The following is a 24,917-nucleotide window of genomic DNA, read 5'->3' as shown; positions in this document are numbered from 1 at the left end:
TACCGTGTTTCTTGATAATTACGTTCGGAAATATCAATAAGTACAAACATATAGTTATATAATACTTATTTATTTCTTGAATAGATTAATACACATATACACTATGTATGCTTTTAAATTTTATTTTATATAGAATGTATACAATATACACACATTAAAAAATACCAATGACTATTAGAGAAATTGTAAAAAAAATTTATTTATCTAATATAACTTTGATATTTACAGAAATATGTGCTTTACATATTCTCTTTCTAGTGGCATAGTTAAATCATATTTCAAACGTATAGTTATGTAAAAAAAGATAAAGACAATTCTATCAAGGAAATTTATTCACTGAATACATAATCTATATAAAACTAAATTTCTTAAAACTTATTCACATATGTCAATTATTATTTTAAAATAGGCCATGTTGTATATCAGTTAATAAAAATGATTTTAACATGCAGAATCCTGTTTGGATTTAATTATTGATTTAATGTTAACGAGCAAACATTAAATGTTTAAATTTTCGTAATGTTGCATGGCTACTAAAGTTCAATGTAAGTATCACACATAAGTGACACACTGGTTGATAATAGTCGTTGATAATAATCCTTAATAATAGAACATTACTTTTTAAACATTGTTTTTCAAACAAAAATAGTTCTTCAAACATTGTATTTTATATGTAATAGCCTTGTCAAGAATACGTTTACGAAAAATATCCATGATGAAGTGTCAAAATGAAATCGTATTACTGCGACGACACAGGATGCGTCTTTGACGACACAGGATGCGTCTTTAAGTGTATGTTTAAAGTAGTTTTATTGATAAAGGCTTTCGAGCAAATTGGGCAGGGATGTGCGAGCGACAAGTGATGTTTTAAATGTTCCTGGAACGCTGCGCTGCTCTTGAAAAGCTTCTTACATATATTACATTTGAGATCTTCCTCAGGTACCTCCAAGTGAGTCCTTGTGTGCAAGTCAACTTCCCCAACGTTGTCAAATTCTTTAGAGCACACTCGACAACTAAACTTCACCGCTTGAAGAAAACCTATTTGACTCCCGGTTAAAGGATTTGGTACAGGTATTATGTTGTTACCCTCGCTTGCAATGTTACACGTAAAGCCCTCTTTCTTTCCATGAGAATTTATGTGATTCCTGTAATATTAGCACAAAAATGTATAAAGAAACACATATGTAATACATCAATATTTCGTAAAATAAAATCTTAAGTGTTATTTATTATTAGACTGTTAGTTATTAAATAATTATTATTTACTTTGTACTATATAAGCACATTTTGCATGCTCATAATTATGCTTTATACAATATATAATATTTACAACAAAATTTTCTTAAAGACTAATTATATTCTTTCTGTGAAAATGATAAGCTCACCTGTAAGCTTGATCGCTTGTGAAACTAATATTGCAGTTGATACAGAAATAATCACTTTTTTGAGGGACTATTGCAGTTACAGAAGGTGGAGAAACCTGAAGGACAGTGTTTTGTAAAGTTATTTTAGGATGCTCTAGTAGGCAATGCTGCTTAACACCATCTTTCACCTCAAATGTCTTAAGACACTGGTGACATTTGTATGGACATTTCGGATCGGTACTGACGTGCAATCTTATATGTTTGTCATACGCCATTTGAGAGCTACATTCTGTTAGGCAGATATCGCACATAAAATGTTTTCTGATATGTAAATATAATGACTGCGGATTAGGGAAAGTCGCGGAACACTTAGTGCAAGAGTAGCTCTTGGCATCCTCTTTCTTGGTTGAATAGCATTTACCACACACATCACATTGAAATGCTAGTGCTGATTTATATAGGCATCTTTTCAGCTTGCAACTACCCATAGCACAGGGCTGTCTAATCTGTAACGGCCGAAGTTTTCTTTCCGTTCTGCTTTCACTCACCTTTGTCTCTTTCATCGTTTCATTATCAAATTTGACCGAAGGCGGTACCTTTTTACACTTCGGGCCTGGTTTACTTCGTATTTTATCAATCTGTATTATCAAACGATATGTTTTTACACTAGAATTCCTTGTTATGGATGTCGATTTGGCAGAACCATTTATAGCTATTACATGATCTATTGACATATCTGCTTTATTTCCACTAAATAAATCCTCAATCTGCAATATAACAATAGAAACATGAATGTAAATACATATCAATGACTTATTAACGTTATATATAAATATATATTACTGCCGTTAAATGTAAAAAATAAGCTAACATTATCCTGCATGGATGGACTCTGCGGTGGTGTCACTAAAGCATGCGAATGTTCATCTAACTTTCTCTGTTTTGGTGGTGTTGCCTGTGATACATTCTCTGCTTTCTGTTCTTTCGGTGCGTCTGCAAAGAGATACATATATAATTATTATTATAAGGTTATACAATAAATTAAAAAAATCTTATTATAAGAATAAAGAAAGCTTTGTTTGCTTTCCTTTTCGAAATAGAAAGTTTGATATATAACTTTAAAATAAAAAATTGTAAGCTACGTCTATAAACCATTGCAAGTATTTTTACTGTTAAATCATTACTTGAAAAACTAATAGAGAAAAATGTATACTATTAACAAAAAAAATTGTGTGTGTGTGTGTGTGTGTGTGTGTGTGGGGGGGGGGGTATATTTGTAAGTATAACATTTTCTATAAGCAGGTTGTTAAACGTCTGAATACTCTGGTAAAAAATTTTTTCATATTTTCTCATAAATTTTATAAGAATTGAGACTTATGAAAAATTCTGAAAAAATATATACAGGGTGAATTTTAATGGATGTCCCATCCTTTTACCATCAATACTTCATCGAGCATCCTTTTTTTGATAAAGAGCACTTCACTTATATAGAATAATTGTTAAACTTTACGTCTTCGTTACAAAATGGAAAATTTTTTTATATATATAGAAAGAAAATTGAGACAAATTGGCAGATGACAATTGTGAATGGGACATCCATTAAAATTCACCCTGTATACTGTCTCAGATACTTTCAGAAATAATTGGATAAAGATTTTTGGAATATTTCAGTATCCGTATATATACAAATTTCTGATAAATTGCACATATTTTCTCATATTTCAGATTTCTGCAAATATTGGCAAAAAAATATTTTATTCTTTTTCTGTTTAAGTTTTTCTGAAAAACGGTCAAATTTGTACGAAAAATCTGAACATTCTGAGAAAATTTTTATAGAAATTCTGATTAATAATATGAAAAGTTCTAAGATTTTTCCACCAGGGTAATAATTATCAATACTTCCATAGAGAGAGATGTATACATTCGAGCTAGGCTCACAAACCTTTTATTCTACCGAACAGAGTGGGAACGGCGCTAGGCTTCAAATCTTTGGACTCGGTGAAGTGAACCCTCTCAAAGTGAAGCTCGCAAATGTGCAACGGTTCCTTGTTACTGGACGCTAAGTCGCAGTTACGTAGCCACTGATTCTTTCTCCTAACATTCAACAGAGAAACATTAGCTGTTGCCAATTGCGTTGATCGTCAATGTCAATGGTAGAGGAATCACTCACAGATTGTCCTCCGGAAAGGGGAAGAATGTGATCGTGTTGCCGTCTATCCTCGTACGTTCAGTGGAGGAACAGCTGTTGATCACGCAGGTTATCATTATCCCACGACGAGGATCTCACGGAAGTTATCTCTTTACCTTCGGGATCATACACAAATACTGCTCATAACCTAAAAAGCGAAATTGGAGTAGCGCCGAAATTGACGTTGACGCGCGGAAACAAGGTTCACGAGCAACCGGAGCAACGTAGATGATGGTAGATGGGAAACCGTACGAGAATATCAGCCGGAAATACAGAGCGCAACGCGGGAAATCGCGGAGAGCTCTCTTCCTCGCATCTGCACCTAGTTGCACTCGAAGTGAAACAGACGCGCAGCCTAATGGTGTTAATTAGCCGGGAAAAATGTAAAATATTTTATTATTATTTTGTCAGTTTTTCTAGAAAATCTTTTAATTTATATTTAAAAAATCTGAAAAATTTTGAATACATTCTGAGAAAGTTTTTATAGAAATTCTGATTAATAATTTGAAAAATTCTGACACTTTTCCACCGCGGATGCGAACTTACGATTATTCTCGATTGCAGAAATCGATCCTCCAGAATCGAGAGAAAGGGAGAAATCGAAAGAAGTCATCGTCGTACCACCATATGAACAAATACCGGTGATTCGTGTTCGTGATATCGCACCGGCAGAATCTACCGGGTAGATAAACGTAGCCGAGCCACACTGTGGCCGAGCGGGAGGCGGTTAGTCGTGCGCGATACCCGTAGCCGCGTGCGCCGGTCATTCTTTTAGCTACGGGGTCCCTTGAACCTCGTTCGCGTCGAAAATTTTAATGGGATCGGAGCTGGTCACCGAGATGATTGTTTTATACGGAGCAGTTTCGAGCAGGAGCGACCGCGACTTCAGATAATCGTAGATTTATCTATATAGTCGAATGATTCCGCGCTTCTTGCCCGGTTACGTTAATTTTATATAAATGCCTTCGAGACGAATCTGAGAGAAAGAGAGATAGAGAGAGAGTTTATCACTGTGATCGCGATCGATGTGCCGAGTGCCGCGAGTTGCCTGAAAAATCGTTACAATCGGTGCGGATATATATAGTTCGATCGCTCGTCCGGAGCGATCGACATTTATTTGAGAATTGTATAACGCGAAATTGGAGTAACTCGCGCGCGCGTGTATATATCTATATATGTATATCGTGTAACGAAGGAATTGTACATATATAACGTTGATTTTTTTTAATCGAATTTTTTGCGCGTCTCCAAAGCGTTCCTCCCCCCCTCCTTGGATTAATGGTTCCCGCACGTAACAACATGTTTCTCGTTTGCGTGACCGTGGGACTCGTTTTTCTGGCATCGAAGTATCGCGACAACGTGCTTCGCAGCGTCAAGCATCTGTATAAGAATATCAAAAATCGGGATGGCAGCAATAAGGCCAAGCGCGATAAGCAAGATACCGATGATAATAATAATGAGGATGCTAACGACAACAAGGAGATCAAAATTGTATTAGACAAGATTATTCTGGCGGACTCTCCGGAAAAATGCGATTACGCCATACAGCGTATTCGTTGGTAAGCGCAGCGAAATTTTATCGGTTATTAACGGTTTGAAGTGTTTATAAGTGTTTATGTAGCACGTCAACATCTTATGAACCCTGAGGCATCACAACGGACATACATTGTCGTCTCTTGTGACTTTCCTTACTGTTTACATTTTTTTTCTCTGGAGAGACTACATACCGAATACCAAGGCGATTATCATTGTATTTGAAAGACGATGTATAAAGGTGTCCTTGGGATTCTCCGAGAAAGATCTAGATCTCCTAATACCTATTACAGTGGCTGGCAAAATTAGCGATCGTTATAATATGAAAGAAAATATGCCTGAATCTATGTCTTAATTACCTATCTTATAACGGAATTTTCTTCCCACGATAAAATAAATCTTGTTACAGTTAATTAGAAGGGATAAGATAAATTTCTTTCTCAGTTTCCCCTTGTAACAGAAATTTACACTCCCTCTGCTTCTATACATTGATTGTTTCTCAAATTTGCTTTATGAAATATACTTTCTAGAAGAAGTAGGAACGTTATTTGTGATTTCTTATTCAACAAAGTTATTAATTTGTTCTATATGCTTCTTTGATAGTGATCTGTCTGATGGTGTCTTGGGTTTTGATTGCGAATGGGTCAAAGAGGGACCCGTCTCTCTGTTACAACTGGCTACTTTCAATGGAGTAGTTGCTTTGTTTCGCATCGGAAAGATTGGATACATTCCGCCTAAACTTAAGGTAACGTTTCAAATAGTTCATAATCAGATTATCCGCAGCTGTGCAATAATATTGAATTTTAATGACGTTACATTTATGCGTTCTAGGAATTATTAGCTAGTAAGCACATTCTTAAAGTGGGGATCTCTTCATTCGAAGACGGACAGAAAATTGTTAAGGATTATGGATGTAGAGTTAATGGAACTCTTGATTTAAGAACCTTAGCTGAAAGTCTCGATCTACCGAGCCGGAAAAGCTTAGCTGCCATGAGTTTAGAATATCTTAACATTGAGATGGACAAAATGATAGAAATCAGGTGTGGTGACTGGGATGCTAGCACCTTAACCGACGAACAAGTTGCGTATGCTGCTTGTGATGCGCTTGCATCTGTTATCATTTATCATAAGGTAAGAAATTTTTTTGTACGTCCCTTTTATACGCGAATTGTAAATAATTTTAAGTTGCGCTTCTCAATACCTGGATTTGATTTGCAGATAAGGCAAAAAGAGAAAAAGAAATATTCATTATGGCAGAGAGTAGGAATTTACTTATATAATATATTTAGTAGTGATATAAGTGTGCGGATTCATGGTGTACCTGCTAAAACAGTCGATACGAGGTATAAAAATTTATAAATTACAGTTTAGAATTTCACATATATGTATGTAAGAGAAAAAATTACACATAAATATATGTCTGTTTAAGGTTTAAGGTTCAGCGATCACCAAGTGCGGACAGTATTACTAGTAATAATGTTTTAAATGCCAAGAGTAAATCAGTAGTAGTAGATAAAAACACTATTAACGATCGTAAAAATGCGATACCTACTAGAATCAAGCCGTTATATCATAATTGTTATTTACAAGCGCCTGATGGAGATATATTGTGTACATGCGATCGCAAGAAGGCGGAGTGGTATATTACGAAAAATTTAGGAAAACTTGTGGAGACAGATCCATATACAGTGAGGTTAAACTTTGAGCCATCCGGCCGAGCATTGGGAGAGGTTGGACAATATTATACACAGGTGAAACTTAATCAATGTGTAGTCTGTGGATGCACTGAGAAATTTATTAGGAAAAATGTTGTGCCGCGAGAATATCGGAAGTACTTTCCACGTAAGCATTTTTATAATAAAAAAAATTTATTCATTATGTAATAAACATAGCAAAAGTATAATACTTGCATTGATTAACGAATTACAACATTGCAAGATAATACATGTAAAAGAATATATAGTTCTCCCCATGTCTACATTTATAATCTGAAATGTGTTTATTCTTTTCAGTGGTAATGAAGGCACATCAATCACATGATGTATTACTATTATGTCCTGCCTGTCACGAAATTAGCAATAACCATGATCTGCAGCTCAGAAGAAAGTTAGCAGACATGTGTGACGCACCACTAATTGGGCCGATAACACACGTACGAGACAACTACTTGCAAAACCGTCGAAAGTTGCATTCGGCTGTCAAAGCGTTGAGGGAAAAATTCACGATGCCTCAGCGGCAACGCGAAGAGTATGAAAATTACATACTGGAACATACGGGACAGCAGAGAATTACGCCGGATCTGCTCAATGCCCTGAACGAGCAGCTGAAGAACGCACTGATCCAAAAACCGATACCTAACAAGTATCAGCCGCATGGCTTAAAGGTACTCGTTTTGATAGCATCAAGACAAATCTGTGAAATCTTTATACTACTTTGTTTTTCGATCTTTATTCGACAGGTTGTGCAATTTTTTCAAAAGCAAGAAAGTGGACTCGTCGAGTTGGAACGTATGTGGAGAGAACATTTTCTTTTCACGATGAAACCGAAGCATCTGCCAAGTTTATGGTCTGTACGCCACAATCAAGAGCGATTAATTATACGCCAAGCACAAAATAGAATCGATGAGGACGATGCGAAGGCAGCTGGATTAAAACAGTAGCGCTAGAATTTGAATATTATAACTGAAAAGTCTCGTATAAGAGCGAGAACTTCGAAAGACTGTTATATTAACCAATATATCTCCTGAATATATATACATATATATGAAAATATTTCTACTTTTATTCACCGTCGTACTCAATATAGAATGATGCAACAGTATAAAAACCCAACAGTATGCAATGATGCAACAGTATATTCCTAAAAATATATGGAAACTATATTCTATTCTCACAAAAGTCAACAGTGTATGCTCAAAATATACATTTTAAACTCAGATTTTCTCATAGATCATATTACATATTTACAAGTTTTTATGTATATTGGACAAAAAAATGTTATACTTTGAAACCATTCTATAATTGATATCAGAATCTAGTATTTTATTATGACGTTATGTACAGTTGTCTAGAATTAGAGTAGGTAAATTTAGACTAGGGGCGAATCTCATGGCTGCTTGGAAGCTTCCTGACTGCTCGTCGAGCCTTCCTGCGACGGTGGAGGTGGCGGCGGGGGTGTCGTCGTCCCTTGATTTTTCAGCTCCTCGTCGATACGTTCCTTGGCACGAACGATCTTGGACTGCAGGTAGAACGAGCCGCCCTTCACCCTGTCATTAGCCTCCATGAGGTACTTGTAATTTCGCTCGATCAACTCCGTCTGATCGGGACGCTCCGCGTTCAGGATGCGAAGGGCCTCCTCCAGGGTGAGACCGGTCCTGGTGTTGGCGGCGACGTGTTGCGCTCCTTGCCTGCCGCCGCCCGCCCGCCGCGCCGCCTCCTGGCTCGCCGCGATCTCCTGGCGCAACGCGCGCGCGAACGCCTTGCCGACGACCTGCGTGCCCATCACGATGATCTGTATCAGGTACTTCGCCATGGCCTAACCTCACCGCGGCACCCCGTTCGGCACCTCGTCGCGCCAACTGCGCGGACGGCTGTCAGGATGTCACGCTGGTATTACGGATTATTTTCTGCTCGTGTCTGACCGGTCACTGCTCCAGAAGGTTCCTTACGTTCGCCGGCGTAAATCTGTATCTTTGTCCGCGCATTTATCAACACGACGTCTCGCATACCATGAGGAACCTAACCTAGTTGTTACGCATGGCGCTCGACGGCCGACGGCGCGGCGGCGCCGGCGCTTTACGAAACATGTGGAAGCATGTCGCAAGTCGCAAGTGGGGTGAATTCCGTGAATTCGCTTGTGGAACCTGCGGGTGGGTGGGTCGGGTGGGATGAGCGAACATCAGGGATCACTCTCTGCTTCCGTGACTTATTTAGAGTGTTTCATAACTTTTATTATTAGCTTTCGTCAAAATATACAATATTGTTCTTCTTTAAGTTTAACTTCTTTATAATAAAATTATAGTAAATTTTATTCTGATTTTATCTATTTATTTCGTTTGCGGTCTTCATTCTTTTCGCATGCATTATTCAAAAGTCTCATCGCTCAAATTTTCTTATTTGCATATAACTCTGCAATTAAAGGATAAGTGGATAAAAGATTGAACAATCATGAACGTGGTACAATCATGAAAATTCTCTTATAAATTATTTTCTATTTATTTTAAACATGTTTTATTAAATTATTAAATTTTAAAATTTTATATATATGTATAATATTTATATAGAATATCGTATAATTTAATCGCTGCAATTAATTTTACTTTTTGTAAAAGAATATAAAAGTTATTTTTCTAATAATTTTTTAATTCGATCTTATTATTTTCTTTACATTGAACAGATTATACAAGAGAATGAAAACATACGGACATATTTTATATATAATTATACAGGCCTCCGGTGGCTCGACATTTTTAGAAGGAAACTTTTTGAACAAAAATGTTATGGAATGACGCCCTCCAAGGTCTAACTAATAATATAATATTCCTATCTTTTTTCCCCCTCCGAAACAAACAATTTTTGTTCTAAAACTTATGGGTTTTGAGATATTTGAGTGGATTATAAATTAAAATGAGCCATCCCCTGTATATACATTTTTTTTCCGTTAACTATACATATATTAACCGCTAATTTTAATGAGTGCGATATATCGTATCAAAAGTTCATCTTTGCAGGTGAACTTTTCGTACCATATATATCTTTTTTCTTATTTTCTCTTTAATTATACCCTTTTTAGATATGGATGTATATATTTATTCTCACTTCAAGTACAGAAAATATATAGCAGGATATCAATAAAAAATAAAAGGGACTGCACACAATGAAAGAAATAGGGAACAGGGAACAGAGAATAGGGAACAGTTTAATATATTAACATATTCATTGTGCATATGGCATACAGAAATAGAATAAAATCACTGTTCCTTAGCACTATTCCTCTGTTCGTCTATTCTGTGTTAATAAATTACATATATGTTAATGAATTTCATATATTAAATAATTTCGGATTGTGAATATGTTGTTCCTCGTGTTCGCGCGAAATGGCAAGTCGGACGTCGGATGGTGGCGGTCCCTCTCGAGAAAGGAAAGTCCCGTCGACCCGTCGAGATTGTCGAGAAAGTGTAGCGCGCACCGCGTGGTGCAGCGTGGCGCGGCGGTGGCCGCGCCGCGCTCCCCCTCGATTCTCGAGCAGCGTGTGGTCGCGGTGCGCGGTGCGGCGCGTCGGCGACCACGGCGTGCAACGGAGCAGCGCGGCGCGAGCAGTAGCGATAGCGAGTGGTAGCGAGTCGCCGTCGCGCGAGTTCGCCGTAGGGCGAGTCGAGTCGAGTCGAGCCGAGCCGAGTCGAGTCGAGTCGAGTCTCGAGACTCGAGTCGCGCGAGAACAAGTACGGGACGAGGGACAAGCCTTGGTCCCGGTGTCTCTTGCCCGTCGGTACTTCGTCGTCGTCGTCGTCCCGTATGCGCGTCCCTCGTCGGCGCGTCGCCGTCGGCCATTGTCCCTGACATGGAAGCCTACCAAAATGGCAGAGATCGTGCAGATGTTTTTGTTTCTATATAAGTCCAAGTACCGTCGGAAACGTCGTCGCAACGGTGACGACAGCGACGGCGACGGTGACGATGGCGGCGGTGGCGGCAGCGGTAGCGGCGCCGCATGGCGCGGTCAGGATCGCGATCGGCGGTGGCGGTGTCGGTGCGGCCATGGCAGCGGCGGCAACGCGACCGCGACGGCCGTGCCGTGGGCGCCGTTCCTACTGTGGGCGGCGCTCGTCTGCTGGGTGGTCCACGTAAGCGCCGCCACCTCCGCCTCCTCGTCGTCGCCGACGCTGGACGCGGGCTGCGACCCCAACACCTGTGAAAACGGCGACTGTGTCAACGGCACCTGCGTGTGCCGCGAGGGCTGGCAGGGCGCGCTCTGTCAATTCTGCGGCGGGAAGGTCAGGTAAGACACGTTCGTCCGTCACGGTCGTCAATTCGGGGAACGGGGAACCGCCGCGCCGGGGGTTTCTCCGAAACATCCTTCTTTACTCCCTTTTCATCCTTCTATTTTCCCCTCTTCTATTTTTCTTTAATTACGCTCCGTTCGGTCTAGCGACGCGCCGCGCTCCTTGGAGCGCGAAACGGAGCAACGCAACGCGCGCGTATCGTCCTCCCGGAGAGTGTTCGAAAAGTACGCATGCATACGGGAGATGCAACTTGATACTCGTGCGAGAGCTCTTGTATATTTCTCGCGCGGACGTACGCAGTGTACGCACACACGCACGGCGCGGTGTCGCGTCGTGTCAAGTGCAACGGGATGCCGCCGCTTTCTAGGTCGTCCTCATCGGCTTCGATCGTGCGTTCCGGATGAGCGGGCGACGCGACGGAGGGTCCCGTCCGCCCCTCTCGCGCGCGACCGACGTAAATAAACGCCTGCATGCGTGCATACTTGCTTTCGGTCGCCTCTCTTCTTCACGAGAGAACTCAAAAACTCGCTCCCGACCTCCCGCTGGCCACGCCGCTCGACCGCCTTCTTCTCGCTCGTCTCTCCCGCTTCAAGTTCAATCGAATTTCTATTCGACTACACGGAGAAAATTTTATAGTAAATATTACTATGGTGTCGCACTAGCTGCGGACCATCGAGGAATTTCAAGTTAAAATACTATAATTATTGTTTTAAAAACGATTAAATAACGTAATTTTTACCATAAACATAGTAATTTAACTTAAAATTCCTTGATGGTCCGCAGCTAGTGCGACACCATAGTAATATTTACTATAAAATTTTCTCCGTGTAGTCGAACGACTACTTGTTATTATTGTTTTATTTGTTTGGACTGTTACGAGGAGAAAGCAGCGATTTTTCTTCCTTTTTTTTCTCTACAGTGTTTTAATAAGGATGCTTATTAGAATCGAAATTTAAATCGATTAGCGATTTAGGTATGTGGATTTACTGTTCCAGCTGGGAGCTGTCAAAGACCGACAAAATATCGGCGCGCAGTTTACTGAGTAAATGACGTTTTTCTCTCTAATTGATCAGATAGAAGGTACTCGTCGAATTATACCGGAGCAGATCGTCGGTGACACTGACCGAACGCCGCCGAGAGGCAGGTCCGACAGCCTCTTCGTAGGAGGATCTGAGATTAGATTCCCGTGTTGGCCGGCCGACAGACCGATCGATTTGATCGTCGCCGGCGTTGAGCTCTCGCTGCCGACGACGCGTCGGGGAAAGTGCTCTCTGTCAAGGATGCCGATTACGCCGCGTCGTGAAACTTTGCCCGATACTCGGAAAACAAAAATTATCCCGTCCGCTCGCGTACGAAAGGGCACGACCCGCTTATCGTTCGGGGATCTTTCGATTTGGATGCACTGTTAAAGGATGAAATTTAAATCAGTACCTTGATTTAGATAACATTTTGTTATTTTTAACTACCGTGTGTGTCGAGATTTTTTTTTTTTTAACGCAAAGTAGTATTGTTTTTTAACACTGCGTGGACACCGTGGGCCTTTTGAAGCACACGATTTCTTATTTATGATTCCCACGGGAACGGAGGGAAAAAAGTTGCAACAGTTCCAACCTAACGTAAGTATAGAAATCACTTTCTGAAATCTCAAAGGTGATACATGAATTTTTATAGATTTTTGTGTAACACAGAAACCCTTTCAAAGACTCTTTTGGACTTGAAAAGTCCCAGGGCGTCCGGGTGAGTGCTCCAAAAACACGGTGTCCGCGCAGTGTTAATATTTAAAGTAACAAGACCGTTATGACATACAATCAATTCAGAAGAGAATGCCATTTCTAGTCTCAGAGTTGGATCTTGGTAGCCTACACTGTTAAAAGATAAAATTTAAACCGATACCTTGAGTTAAACAGCATTTTGATATTTTTAACTACCTTGTGTGTTGAAATTTATTATTTTTAACTTAAAATAGTATTATTTTTTTTAACTGTATTAGGGTAGTTAAATTAACGACGTATTGAGTAGGAGCAGTGGCGACCTACAGCTAAGAATAGTTAAAAATGACTCAAATTGAGTATAATTTGACACTACGAATTTAACAATGTAATAATATTTCTATTTTATATGTGTATTTATATATACAGATATTTCCAACATAGTAAACTGCGCACCGATTCTTTGCCGGATTTGAAACACAGCTTCCATTGGAACATTTAAAATCCTCTTTCTTCAGTTTAAATAGTTATCGATTTAACTTTGATGCTAATAACCATCCTATTTAAATCAGTATTATTTTAACTTTATTGGTTTAATTAAATTAACGACATATTGAATAGGAGCAGTGGTGACCTACACTGAGAAAAAAAATATTTTAATCCAAAAAAATATTTATTAGGTGGCTCTTAATAGCATATTTACTTACTTTTTACACATATTTATTTATAGAATTAGATATTCTTATTTTAATTAAATAAAAATATCTAATTCTAAATAAATATGTGTAAAAAATAAATATGCTATTAGGAGCCACCTAATAAATATTTTTTTGGAATAAAATATTTTTTTTCTCAGTATAGAAATGATTAAAAATGACTCAAATTAAGTATAATTCGACACTGTAAATTTAACAGTGTGTATCAATCAGAAATACCAGTGCCAATATTATCGCGAAAAAACGCGGGGCGAGAAGGAAGAATCACTCGTCTCTCTCGTAATATGCGAAAAGATATATCGTTTCACTTTATTCCTAAATTGATAGCGCGATCCAGCGTTCAGTCGAGTTCGCGCTTCGGCAAAATTTACAACCTTAACAGGCGCGTCGATTCAATATGGGAATCCCTGCCTTGAAATTGACGCTCGTTCTCTTTAAACGCGTTTAAAATAGACGTTTCGGTCACATTTGCATTCGAAGCGCTTCCGCGCCGTATAATTATGAGAAATTGACATATAGAAATCTGCAGGTAAAATATTTCCATTCTGCATTGGGTAAATTTTACACTTACGTGATCGACGCGCCTCGACTTCCGTTTCAGAGTAGTCGCCGAATGCTCGGTCGGAGTTTCTCGTGGAAAATGTCAGAGGTATAACATTTCGCCCGATCGTCACGGTATTCGTATCGTGAGTGTACTCGGAGCGATCGGAAGTATCCTGCGAATATATTCGTGGATATTCTTAGATACGTAATGAATATTCCATCGGGAAATTTTAAATTCGGGAATCGGGAATTTTAAATGTTCCATCGGGAATATGCAGATATATCAGGCGGATTCATTCCGTAATTATTTCTCAGCCCTTTTTTTAGATCTTTATCTGATACTTAAGGATGATTCAACGAATCACACGAATGTTCCGTCAACAGTCCAGTCTCGAATATTTATTTTGGGTGCTCGCATGCTTCGCGATATCCGATTTCTGGACATATTTTCACCTTTATTAAGCCAGCAGGACGAAATCAGCAAAATCAAACTGGACCTATCAGGTTATTTAGTATCTACTTTGTACTAATTTGTATACAAACTATTAATAGGAATTTTTTATTCCGTGTCATTTCGGAAAAAAAAAACTGGCGCTGCTACCTTAATATTAAGCTAGCAAGGCCACAATAAAAAAAGAAAAAAAAACTAAGGGCAGAAATGCTAAAGATTGAATTTGGTCATATCTTTTAGCGTTTGTAATGTTATTTAATAACACGTTGAATAATAAGCCTATGCCCATGTTGAATCTTTTGATTTCCAAGATTACTATAAATAGCCACGAATTAGCATATGAATTAAAACGCTGAAACTTTAATTGCTTAATACTTAAACAGAAACATCTCGGATTATTTTGACTTTAGAAGCGACGACTCGAGATATCATCGTCTTGTTTTCTTTTTTTTTTTATACGTTGCTATAAGTCGGAGTATTTCGATTCTGACTTCAATACCAGGTTTCGTCTCATATGTGTCGCGAAAATTGCGGCAGGAGTTCTACTCCAAACTACGGATAAGACGAACCCTCTGGTCCTCTCACCGGTTTGTCGGTTAGGTGAATATCGACTTTCGAGTTTCACGATATTTACCGGGAAAGTTCTCGTTGAAGAGAACCGCGCAGTCACTTGCACGCGAATAAGACGGTGTCGGACTTTCGCGTGAGATTTTCTGCCCGTCTGCGAGAAGCTTAATGTCAGTTCGGAGCGTTGCGGTGTCGGTGACAATGATTAATAGACATCGCGAACGTGAGAATAGGATCGCAAGGCATCGTCATCTTCTTTTATTTCGCTTTATGTAAACGCGTTATAGGTACAATATAATTTTGATATCGCCGCACGTTAAAGTTTTGGCGACAGTAAAAAAATCCGGAAGATCGAATCGCCACGCGGGTGACTTCAGACAAACGAACCGCATTAATATCCGCCGGTTATTTATGTGGCTATAACTATGGTCTTAAAAACGCGCGAAAGAATGTTATAAATTAGGGTGTTTTAGAAACGATTGCAATTGGAGTGTTCTTTTCCCATCTTCTTTTAAGTTGAAAAGTTCAAAAGTATAAATCCCTGACAGAGAATCCTGATCAATTAATTACAAATAAAACTCGCATTTTACAGACGATTTAATTCGAGATAATAAGTATAACATTTACATATAATATTTACAATGAACATGCGGTTTTTTCAAACGTGTAGTTAACTCGTTACCACGTTATAACGTCGCGGGAAAACAGTTTAGCTTCGAATAAAAATGGCGAATTGTAATTAACGCGTAACTTCGAACGCCCATTTATATATTCACCAATTATAGACTACAGATCGATAAACGAATGTGCAAACAAAAGAAGCACGATTGATCTGGGATTCTATATATTCTCAGTACATTCTAAAGGATTGAGATTGTACATATAATGATAGACGTAGTGATTTACGATCATTTCTATAATTGCTTCGTGAGAAAAATTGTGATTTTTTTATTCGAGCGCAGCGCTCGCAGTGCGCAACTATTATTCGCGGATTAATTGTCCGATAAAAGCTACGCGATAATAATTACACGGTGATTTTCCGTCACGCCTCAACCTTTACAATTCCGTCGCACAGACTGTAAATTATATTCGGTGATTACGCTTAATTTGATTTCCTTTCGGCGCGATGAGCACACGAGCGAGCGGCGGCGTTCGTTTCACAGCATCGCGTCAATGATTTAGAAGCTATTAAGATAATTATTGCAAATTATCTTCGAATCAATATATCTCTTCGGACGGTTCCATCTTATTTGATAATTTAAAAGGAAGATATCGGGATATTTCGTCTTTCGACAATTCCTTCGACAAATCTATATTTATCGCGAATTGCCATGATTTTGTTTTATAACTTTACGTTTACAATGTGAAAACAAAAAAATAAAAAGTCAGTTTTCAAGCAATACACGCTCGGTGCTAGCTATCGTCGACGAACATGTTAACAAACAAACTTCCTATCTCTATTACATGCAGTTAACCTTCCGCGAGACGTATATCGTGTAATCCTAAAACTCTTCCATCTCGCTTGTGATTTTCGAAATAACTATGTCGTGGTCGTGTACCGACACGATAATATCGCGAAATTATTCATTAGTAATATCGCATTACGCTGCGAATTTAATTAGAGTCATGCATACCCACCGTGAACGAACGGTGGCCCGAATCGTTTCAACCCGCTTTGAATCGTCGAACATTAATTTCGTGTCTCTTCTTGATTCTCATCTCGCCTGGCAGCCGCGTTTTCAGCCGTACGCGAAATACGGAAATTTGGCGACGTGCATAGAATATCAAAGCCAGTTTCAAATTTTTTGCCTTTCAAGACAAATTCTTGTAAGATATGCAGAATCTTCCTGTCGGATTTTGCCGATTTTGACAAGTTGTCCCATTTCTTTTTAAATTACCTGAAATAACATCGAAACTTTATAGTCGACGAAAGGAATACACTCCAATTTTAAGTGACATATTTATAAAATTTTCGACAAATATAATTTTCGATTTTTATAAAAACACAAATATTACTATTTATTGAATTTTACTGCGATAAATTATAATTGGTAAAAGTACGTTTCTATGATGGCCCGTATTCCCCAACGCCCCATACAGGGTTTTACAATCGGCCCAGTATTGGGCCAGTACTGGGTTGTGGTAGTTTAGGTACTGGCGCTGTACTGGCAACATTACTGGCGCGGTACTGCCGCAGCGCCGGATGATAACTTTGGCCCAATACTGACCGACAGTACTGGCCCAGCCGCTGTCTATTGGTACTGCCCCAGTATAGGTATTACTATCGGCCCAGTACTGCGCCAGTACTGGTTGCCAGATTCAGACTGGTTGATAATTAATAAGAAACGAGTTTTGTTATAAAATATATGCGTTATATATATATATATGTGTTTTTGTTTATTTAATTATTATCAGTCTTCAAAAATAAGGTTACATTAACGTTAACATCAATTCAAAAGTGTGTCACATTTATTATAAAAGTGGACTCCACGATACAACTGTATAAGTTGTGCAGTTCTGTCATTTATACATCGTTCTTATAGCATCGTTGGTCGAATTTTAAATAGGAGAAACGGATCCTATCAAATGCCATCTATCGGATGATTCGACATTTGCATAGTCATTTGCCAGTGATGGTTCAGTACTGTCTGACAGAATATTGGCCGATGTGCGGGTGCCAACCACTGGCCAAGCGTTGGTTTTCGTCGTAACGCCGGATTATTCTTATAGGTTATGCACCAGTCACTTGCCAGTGATGGCCCAGTACTGTCTGACAAAATGTCGGGCGATGTGCGGCTGCCAACACTGGCCAAGTGTTGGCTTTATCGTAACGCCGGATTATTCTTTATAGATCAGGTTTTAGGTAGACAGCCAGTGTTGGCCCAGCATTGGCTGACAAAACCTTGGCCGATAATCGAATGCCGTAGCATTGGCCAAGTGTTGGTTGTATTGTAACCTCCGGCGACCTTATATGGGGCACTTTTGTGTCAATAAAAATGCGGGTATTTATTTTTCAGATGCTATATAGTTTATGTTACACATACTATAGCATCTCAGAAATAAATGCGCATTTATCGATAAAACTGCGTTCAGAATATGGTGGGCCTATGTGTTCAGACTATTTGTGCCTCTTTTACTTTCTCTTTTATATACGTATAGGTATAATCTGACATCTTCATTAGTCTGCATTAAAAAATTCTATCAACTAATGAATACACTTGTATATTGCATGCCGTTCGTTGTTACTTCTTATTACATTATTAAATTCATTTTTCATCTTCATTACTATACTACAATATATAGGAATATTTTTTTACTCAGTAATGTTATGACTGCGACGAGATCTCATTATAAATTTTCTTTATAATAAGATTATTTGTTGTTGATGCTACGCGAATGTCTCTCGTATTTCCGTACTTTCGTCGTTAGATAGAATTTTGCAGTCTTGCTCTTGCAGCTTGTTTGCCTGTTCTATCTCTCTCAATTTCCAGTCTTATCCTCCGTGCATCGATTTTGTTATCGCGGAGGAGGCGTTTTGTTTCATACCACGTGTTACATTATGCATAACTCTACCCACTCATGCGCTATCTTCTCTACGGGCCTTGTCCGAGCACGTGCAACGGCTTATGTACAAATATAGTAGCGATGCATGTATAGCGGGCTTAGACATGCTTCAAGCGCGATTAGTATCTCGGAAAGTACTAAGTCTAGAAAATGCTTAAAATAAAAGTGGCAAATTGCGTATGATGGAGGTTGATTTCGAGAAAAATCGCAGGACTTGGCCGAATCAAAGAATATTCAATTTTTTTTACTGCACCTCCTATTTATAAAATGCCTCGCTCCAAAATTAGCGCCTCGAAAGAAATTGATATGTCACGCTTTGCATGTCTCGTCCTGTTATGCGCGACACGATTCGGTATACGATTCGTCACGCGGCTTAATCTTTTTCTGTAATAATACCTATATAACGACTCATGGAACTTATCATTCATGTTTGCATACCGACAGAGAGTGACGTTGGAGTTAATATTTAAACGTTGTTCCGCCGTTGGCCATTTTTGATTGGCTATTTGTTAAATCCAATACATGTATATGAATCCTTAATAACGGATAAATGCAGAGAATCATGATAAAATTGGTTTTTTGCGATATATTTGTATTATATCAACTATATTTCCAATTTTCAATATTGATTTATTATTGCTAAACTTTAAATTGTCATTTTGTTAAAGCCCGCTTGAAATTAATTGAAGAAGCAAATTCTGTCTATCCCGAAAAATCAATTTATTAGTATATTATAACTTATAATTGCATATAAATGAAAAACTATTATTGCTTCTTTGTTGATCAGTTTTTTTTATCTTTTCTCTAACATTTGAGAAAACTAGTAGTTATTCTATTGCTGTTTTCTCTTGTAGGTATAATATATACCGTTAATTAATATAATAGTATAACACACGGATTATTACCTAATAATGTATGTAGATTGTTGAAATTTATCAAAGATATATTTTATTTTAGGAACAGATAAACTTGACATTGATTTTATTTTTAACTGTTTAATATTTTGTACAGGTTTGCATGAGATTAAGATATCTTATCTAACAAAGATACCTTGATAAATAAAATTATAGTTACAGTGTTATCAAATATTTTATGTGTGCGTGTGCGTGTAGGCGTGAGATAGATTCAAAAAGATAAAACAAGTGAAGTTTGAATCAATATAAAGATGGATAACGGTACCTACATTATAATACACAATGCACGTTTTTCCGATTTATCATGAAAAAAGGTAACGTTCTATAACAGATATATCTTGATGAGGATTGTAACATAATTGCAATCGAACACTTTGTAAAAATACGGTAAACACATGTAACGTTAATTTTAAATTTATCATTCGCACTATCTATGTATTTTACCATTTTTACTTTCGTTCAATGTCATTCTACTCGCTATATAATCGGTAGACACAAAGCGAGTCTTTATATAAAGAACATCTCACCGACACAGTTCGCTGTAAAGCAATAAATACGTTGAAATATAATGCATGTCCAAACAGAGTTTTTTTTTTCGAAAATTTACATGAATTGATAATGTTGAAATGCACCGGATGTCTGTGGAGATGACAGGAATGTGTTGAGAAAGTACAGGTGATTATACTGTACGTGCCGAGTCATTAAATTCTACGATGAGACATACGTGACGCGTCAACTTGCATAACGTATTGACGTATCTTAGAACTAGTCGCGCATGTCGGCCGTCTCGTTTAGAAGACAGCAGATTCTTCAGAATCTGCAGTTTTATCAATAAAATATATAGACACGTATATCGGATTGATAAAAATCTGATGGAGCTGGAGTCCATTGGATGTGAATGGTTAATTGCGTTTGCGATTCCGGGTTTTGTCGATTTTGCCGTTCATGGTCATGTTCGCAAAACTGTTACGTCTCTCACGAGGCGGATAGACTCCGGCGAAATTGGAAAGCGTTCTAAATGTCACCTCGGCCATAAAGTCTTCTCTCACCTGATCCTGATGCGAGCCTTTTGTCCACTGATCCGTCCTGGATACTCCACGTCCGTCCATATAATGAGATCGATCAAGCCCCGAAACGAGCCCTACAGCTAGGTAGCGTGAGATTTCAGAATTTTCTCTTAGATATTGCTAAGTGAGGAACTGTATCTCTCACAGATGAAAAATCGTTACTATAAGATAAAACAAATCATGTTACATAAAACATAACAGAAGCTAGCCTTTATTTTTTATCGTACATTTCAAATTTAAAAATTTTTCTTTATTTGCTTTAATTCATATAGCATGTCCAGTAAATTCCGCATTTAGATTTTTCATCTTTGATCCATTTTTCGGCGGAAATTTCCGCGCTAAAACAAAAACATTAGCTTTTTCGCGGAGATTGGCATAAAAATAGAACGGCGATTCTTTTTCTATCGAGAAACGCAGGTTCGTTATTCTCCGCGTAGCCGCGACGTTGCTAAATTTAATTATCGCCGCGAGCATTGTCACTCATATTCCCTTTTTTTCCTCCCCGTATAGAATGCAGCCGATCCACGCGGAAAAGTTACGTAGTTGCATTTCAATGCGTTTATTGATGCATTTGAAGCGTGTGTCAATACATTTATCGACAAATCCGTTACGTTTGTTCGTGCAACGAACCGACTCGCGTTAACCAGAGTGCTCCCCGTTTAAGTGGAAGATTATTTCTTTTTTGTTCAAATGCAAGCGGGCGAAATCCTTCAAACGACTTTTCGCGTCGTTTGCCGACTCTGGCTCGAGTTCTGATGAACATTAATGAAAGAGACAAAAACGAGATTAGTTTGTTGAACATTATATAAAGATTATTTTTTACATTTACCCTGACCTACAATCGCCTTCTTAAGAAAAAGAGGAAATATCAGAAAAATATGATACTTTTAGGTATTTCCAAGATTCTATTTCTTGCTTTGATATATCTGCTGTAAAAAAACGCAATGGATCAAGATAACGCGATTCATATCTAAGTTATATCCATAAGTTATATGAAAGATACAGAGGAAAAAATAGGATCAAAGTCAATTTTTTGTCGAAATTGATCTGATCATGCTATCTTGTGGCATTTTCAAAGAATTTTCATAATTCTTATCTGTTTCGATCAAGAACAGTTATAATTGGAAATAAGGCCGAAAGATGTACCGTGCTGGAGAAACCATCTTCGTTGTAGGGAAGAATCATCAGAGTCCAACATTACTCCGGGTAGACACTGATCATTTTTCCCCTGTACCCTTTATATATATAATGTAATCAAAATTTTGAAGATATAAAAGAATATATAAAAAATGGAATGCTGACATATGTACAATATAAATATAAGTTACATATAATTGAAATTCTCTGAAAATGGGATATTTTTTTTAACGTTACCATAATTACTGTTGTTCCGAATTTGTTTTTCAGCGATATGACCGCGACGTCAATATTACTATACTATATACGTTTGTTACTTAAATTGCTAGGCGACAAATACTTTGATGTAATATCGGTCTCGCAATATATGTATATAATCTACATAAATTCCAATTATATTCCTATTATAGTCATGTTCGAGTTGCAATTATAATCGAAATTCTGAAAATGGAATGTTAACATATGTAAAAATGGAATACTAATACATGTAAAGTATAAATTTATATATATTATGGAAAATCTGAAAATGGGATGTTAACAATTCCAAAATAATCATCGCGTTATTCTGAATATGCTTTTCAGCTATATGCGTGATCGCGCGATGTCAATATTGCATCCTGTTGCTGAAATTTGCTATAGGAATCGAAATACCTCGATATCGGCCTCGCAATATACGCGACAATTAAATGAGCCGCACATTCCGTTGACGCAGAGCAACTTTTATTACTTCTCGGGAAGGGAACACTTTTGCGTGGAATTCTCAATTTTACACGCCACGCCGTTTATTTCGCTCGCGGGTGCAATACGGCATAAACCAGCTCGATGCGAGTGTCGAAGCGAGGATTGAAATCGAAATCTGATCTCGGCAAGTTCAGTTTCCGATGCTGAGATACGCGAAAAAGAACGTTATGCCGCGATCATCCCGTTCCGCTTGTTCGCGGATAATATTAAGAATCGCGGAAGAATCAACGAAGGATATCGCACGAGCTGCGGTTTCAATTTCTGATGACGACGAACATCCTAATCTTAAGTAGAAAATGCTATCCTTTTCCCCGCAGTGGTCTGCTCATTCGAGAGCGAAAAAGGAAATCTTTCACGCGGTTCTTGCAAAACGTTTTATTATCCGGCGCCTGTTCGTTCGGCGTCTGAATTATATACGCGCACCACGAGAAGCTGGCCGAGAGAGGAGAGAGAGAGAGAGAATGCTAATAAAAACCGGATCGAAAGAACCGGTAGAATTCGCGATTTTTATGAGCTACACGTCCCGGCGTCTGGTACGCGCTTGTGCCGCCTTCGCGATTTTCGCGACAAAAATTTCGCAAGACTCGCCGCGGAAAATGAAAATGGGTAGGTACGACACGGCGGGAATACCCTCGAAAGAATTTCAAGTCGATGGCGTCTCCCCATGAAAATTTACGTAACTTCTACACAGCGTGGCGCAACTTTTTAATCTGCGATCTAAAGTGATCTACTTAAGGTCCATTAAGGGGAAGATAAAAGTGATGAGTAACTTGCTAATTAAGCCTTTCGATGGAAATTTTGTGGATGTTGAATGTGAGTTCCCGCAAAGAATACAAATCCTGTTAATTTGTTATGATTCTGTGGCGCTACTGCTATAATGAAAAGAATGAAATTGAATGTATAATGCGCAAACGGGATTAAAGTTTTTATGTAGAATTTAAAGTAATATGTTGGTTTTGTGCGAATATATATCATATTTAAACGCGTATGAATTTATTTTGAGATGCTGCGTCTATTTTCTGCTGAAGCGTGTTCCAGTTCTCAGAAAAGATTGGAAAATATTATTATACATTCATAAAATTAAATTCGTAGCATTGCCTTTTCTACTGGAGCGTGTTCCAGTTCTTAGAAAGATTGGAAGACATTATTACACATTCGTAAAATTAAATTTGCTTCTTACTATGTCATACACTCTGAAATAATCCCAAAAAGGTCGAAAAATTAAAGGAATTAAAATTAAAAAGAATTATATTAAAATACTAACGGCTATGATTATATTTAATGTTACCTATTTTTTTTTAAATAATTGCCATACGTTTTTCGGAATTTGCGAAGATTGTTTCAATGTAAATGCAAGATGATCGAACAAGTGTGTTCGATAAAACCTTATTTAGAGCGGTGTCCGGCGTAAAGCGAGCGTGAGAAATGGCCTTTGAAATTACATGATAAACAAACGATTGTAATGAAGTCGAGCTCAAAATAATGGCTTTACTTCATTATGTTACAACACTTGGAGTAAACTTAACATTATTGCGCTGGTAGAAAAATTTTAATTACGTAAGAGAGACATCTCGTTAGGTCTGTTCTTGTCAGCTGCACCTTCCCTTGCATTTGTTGCCTTTTCTCTTGGTCTCTTCAAACGAGCGTGCACTCATTTCTACGTACAGAGGATGTTACGAAGCGAGAGACGAGTGAGGCAGTTTATACACGTTATAATATTTTTCTTTACGCATATTCGAATCTCGCCTTCTGAATTCTGAATCATAAGAAAGTTTGAAAAACTTAATGTTTTTTTCGTGCCTACACGGAAAGAACGGTTTTGCTGAAGTATCTAAAAATTTAGCTAGATACAGATCTGAAAATAATTTAATTTGTTGCACCATCTCAAAATAATTATAGTAGGTCGCTGAAGTGTGATGACAATGCTGTAAAAAATTTTGACATTTTAGCAAACAGTTTGTGTGTTCTATACATTATTATTTTAAGATAGTGCAACAAAATTATTTTCAGATCTGTATATATTATCTAGCTAAGTTAGATACTTCAGCAAAACCGTTGTTTCCGTGTATACGAAATTCAATATTGGTAAATGAAATTTAATCGTTTGCGAGGCCCGTTGCGTGACAGATATGCACAACATATGCATCTTTCGTTGCTTTGCTTTGTACTTTCCAATGACTCGCTATTTTTTTCCTTTTATTTTATCAAGAGAAACCCTTCTCCAGTAATTTCTTCTCTGTTCGAACATTTCTGATCAATTCTCCGAGTCATTCCGGCGCATCACATGCAAATGAACGCAATTTAACGACTGTGTGACTTCGTCGTTCTATCCTTGATTCCGAAGTCTCGAATCGAAATCCAGTTATGCTTTTTTTCTGTAAATTACGAAGCGACTTCATTTTACAGTACGCGCTAAGTATTTCTC

At 38.1% G+C, this 24,917-nt stretch overlaps 4 protein-coding genes across 5 annotated transcripts in view; 2 read left to right on the top strand and 2 right to left on the bottom strand.

The window, feature by feature from the left end:
* Positions 1 to 314: 314 nt before the first annotated feature.
* LOC139809185 (uncharacterized) lies at positions 315 to 3,779 on the bottom strand. The gene is made up of 5 exons (XM_071771897.1): positions 3,535 to 3,779; positions 3,307 to 3,458; positions 2,236 to 2,357; positions 1,386 to 2,131; positions 315 to 1,145 (listed from the first exon to the last, which is right to left on the bottom strand). Exons 1-5 carry the CDS (start codon positions 3,627 to 3,629, stop codon positions 740 to 742), a joined length of 1,521 nt encoding a protein of 506 aa, XP_071627998.1. The 5' UTR covers positions 3,630 to 3,779; the 3' UTR covers positions 315 to 739.
* Positions 3,780 to 4,242: 463 nt separating this feature from the next.
* On the top strand, positions 4,243 to 7,854 carry Exd2 (Exonuclease 3'-5' domain-containing 2). The gene is made up of 7 exons (XM_071771896.1): positions 4,243 to 5,111; positions 5,689 to 5,830; positions 5,917 to 6,216; positions 6,304 to 6,428; positions 6,515 to 6,927; positions 7,098 to 7,468; positions 7,544 to 7,854. Exons 1-7 carry the CDS (start codon positions 4,831 to 4,833, stop codon positions 7,742 to 7,744), a joined length of 1,833 nt encoding a protein of 610 aa, XP_071627997.1. The 5' UTR covers positions 4,243 to 4,830; the 3' UTR covers positions 7,745 to 7,854.
* Positions 7,855 to 8,105: 251 nt separating this feature from the next.
* On the bottom strand, positions 8,106 to 8,872 carry Blp (mitochondrial import inner membrane translocase subunit Tim16). Its single transcript, XM_071771898.1, has one exon. The coding sequence runs from the start codon at positions 8,614 to 8,616 to the stop codon at positions 8,191 to 8,193; it is 426 nt and encodes a 141-aa protein (XP_071627999.1). The 5' UTR covers positions 8,617 to 8,872; the 3' UTR covers positions 8,106 to 8,190.
* Positions 8,873 to 9,122: 250 nt separating this feature from the next.
* The window catches only part of Dsd (attractin-like protein dsd), a 36,414-nt gene continuing 20,619 nt past the window's right edge, over positions 9,123 to 24,917 (top strand). For both annotated transcript variants that reach the window (XM_071771895.1, XM_071771894.1), the window contains exon 1: positions 9,123 to 11,079. In XM_071771895.1, coding sequence (XP_071627996.1) covers positions 10,181 to 11,079 — 899 coding nt within the window. In that variant the 5' untranslated portion in view covers positions 9,123 to 10,180. The remainder of the gene's footprint in view (positions 11,080 to 24,917) is intronic.

The sequence above is a fragment of the Temnothorax longispinosus genome, chromosome 2 (assembly GCF_030848805.1).
Source record: "Temnothorax longispinosus isolate EJ_2023e chromosome 2, Tlon_JGU_v1, whole genome shotgun sequence".
NCBI lineage: Eukaryota > Metazoa > Arthropoda > Insecta > Hymenoptera > Formicidae > Temnothorax > Temnothorax longispinosus.
Note: the sequence above shows the minus strand (reverse complement) of the source record. Positions and strands in the feature narration are given on the sequence as shown.

What these genes read in the sequence shown, in the direction of transcription:
- LOC139809185 (XM_071771897.1), bottom strand. Translation starts at nt 3,629, where the DNA reads ATGATAACCTGCGTGATCAACAGCTGTTCCTCCACTGAACGTACGAGG. An exon ending in TCTGTTCGGTAGAATAAAAG is followed by an intron (nt 2,358 to 3,306) that starts GTTTGTGAGCCT and finishes ATCTCTTTGCAG; the next exon opens with ACGCACCGAAAGAACAGAAA. An exon ending in GTCCATCCATGCAGGATAAT is followed by an intron (nt 2,132 to 2,235) that starts GTTAGCTTATTT and finishes GTTATATTGCAG; the next exon opens with ATTGAGGATTTATTTAGTGG.
- Exd2 (XM_071771896.1), top strand. Translation starts at nt 4,831, where the DNA reads ATGGTTCCCGCACGTAACAACATGTTTCTCGTTTGCGTGACCGTGGGA. An exon ending in CTGTTATCATTTATCATAAG is followed by an intron (nt 6,217 to 6,303) that starts GTAAGAAATTTT and finishes TTTGATTTGCAG; the next exon opens with ATAAGGCAAAAAGAGAAAAA. An exon ending in ATATCGGAAGTACTTTCCAC is followed by an intron (nt 6,928 to 7,097) that starts GTAAGCATTTTT and finishes TATTCTTTTCAG; the next exon opens with TGGTAATGAAGGCACATCAA.
- Blp (XM_071771898.1), bottom strand. Translation starts at nt 8,616, where the DNA reads ATGGCGAAGTACCTGATACAGATCATCGTGATGGGCACGCAGGTCGTC.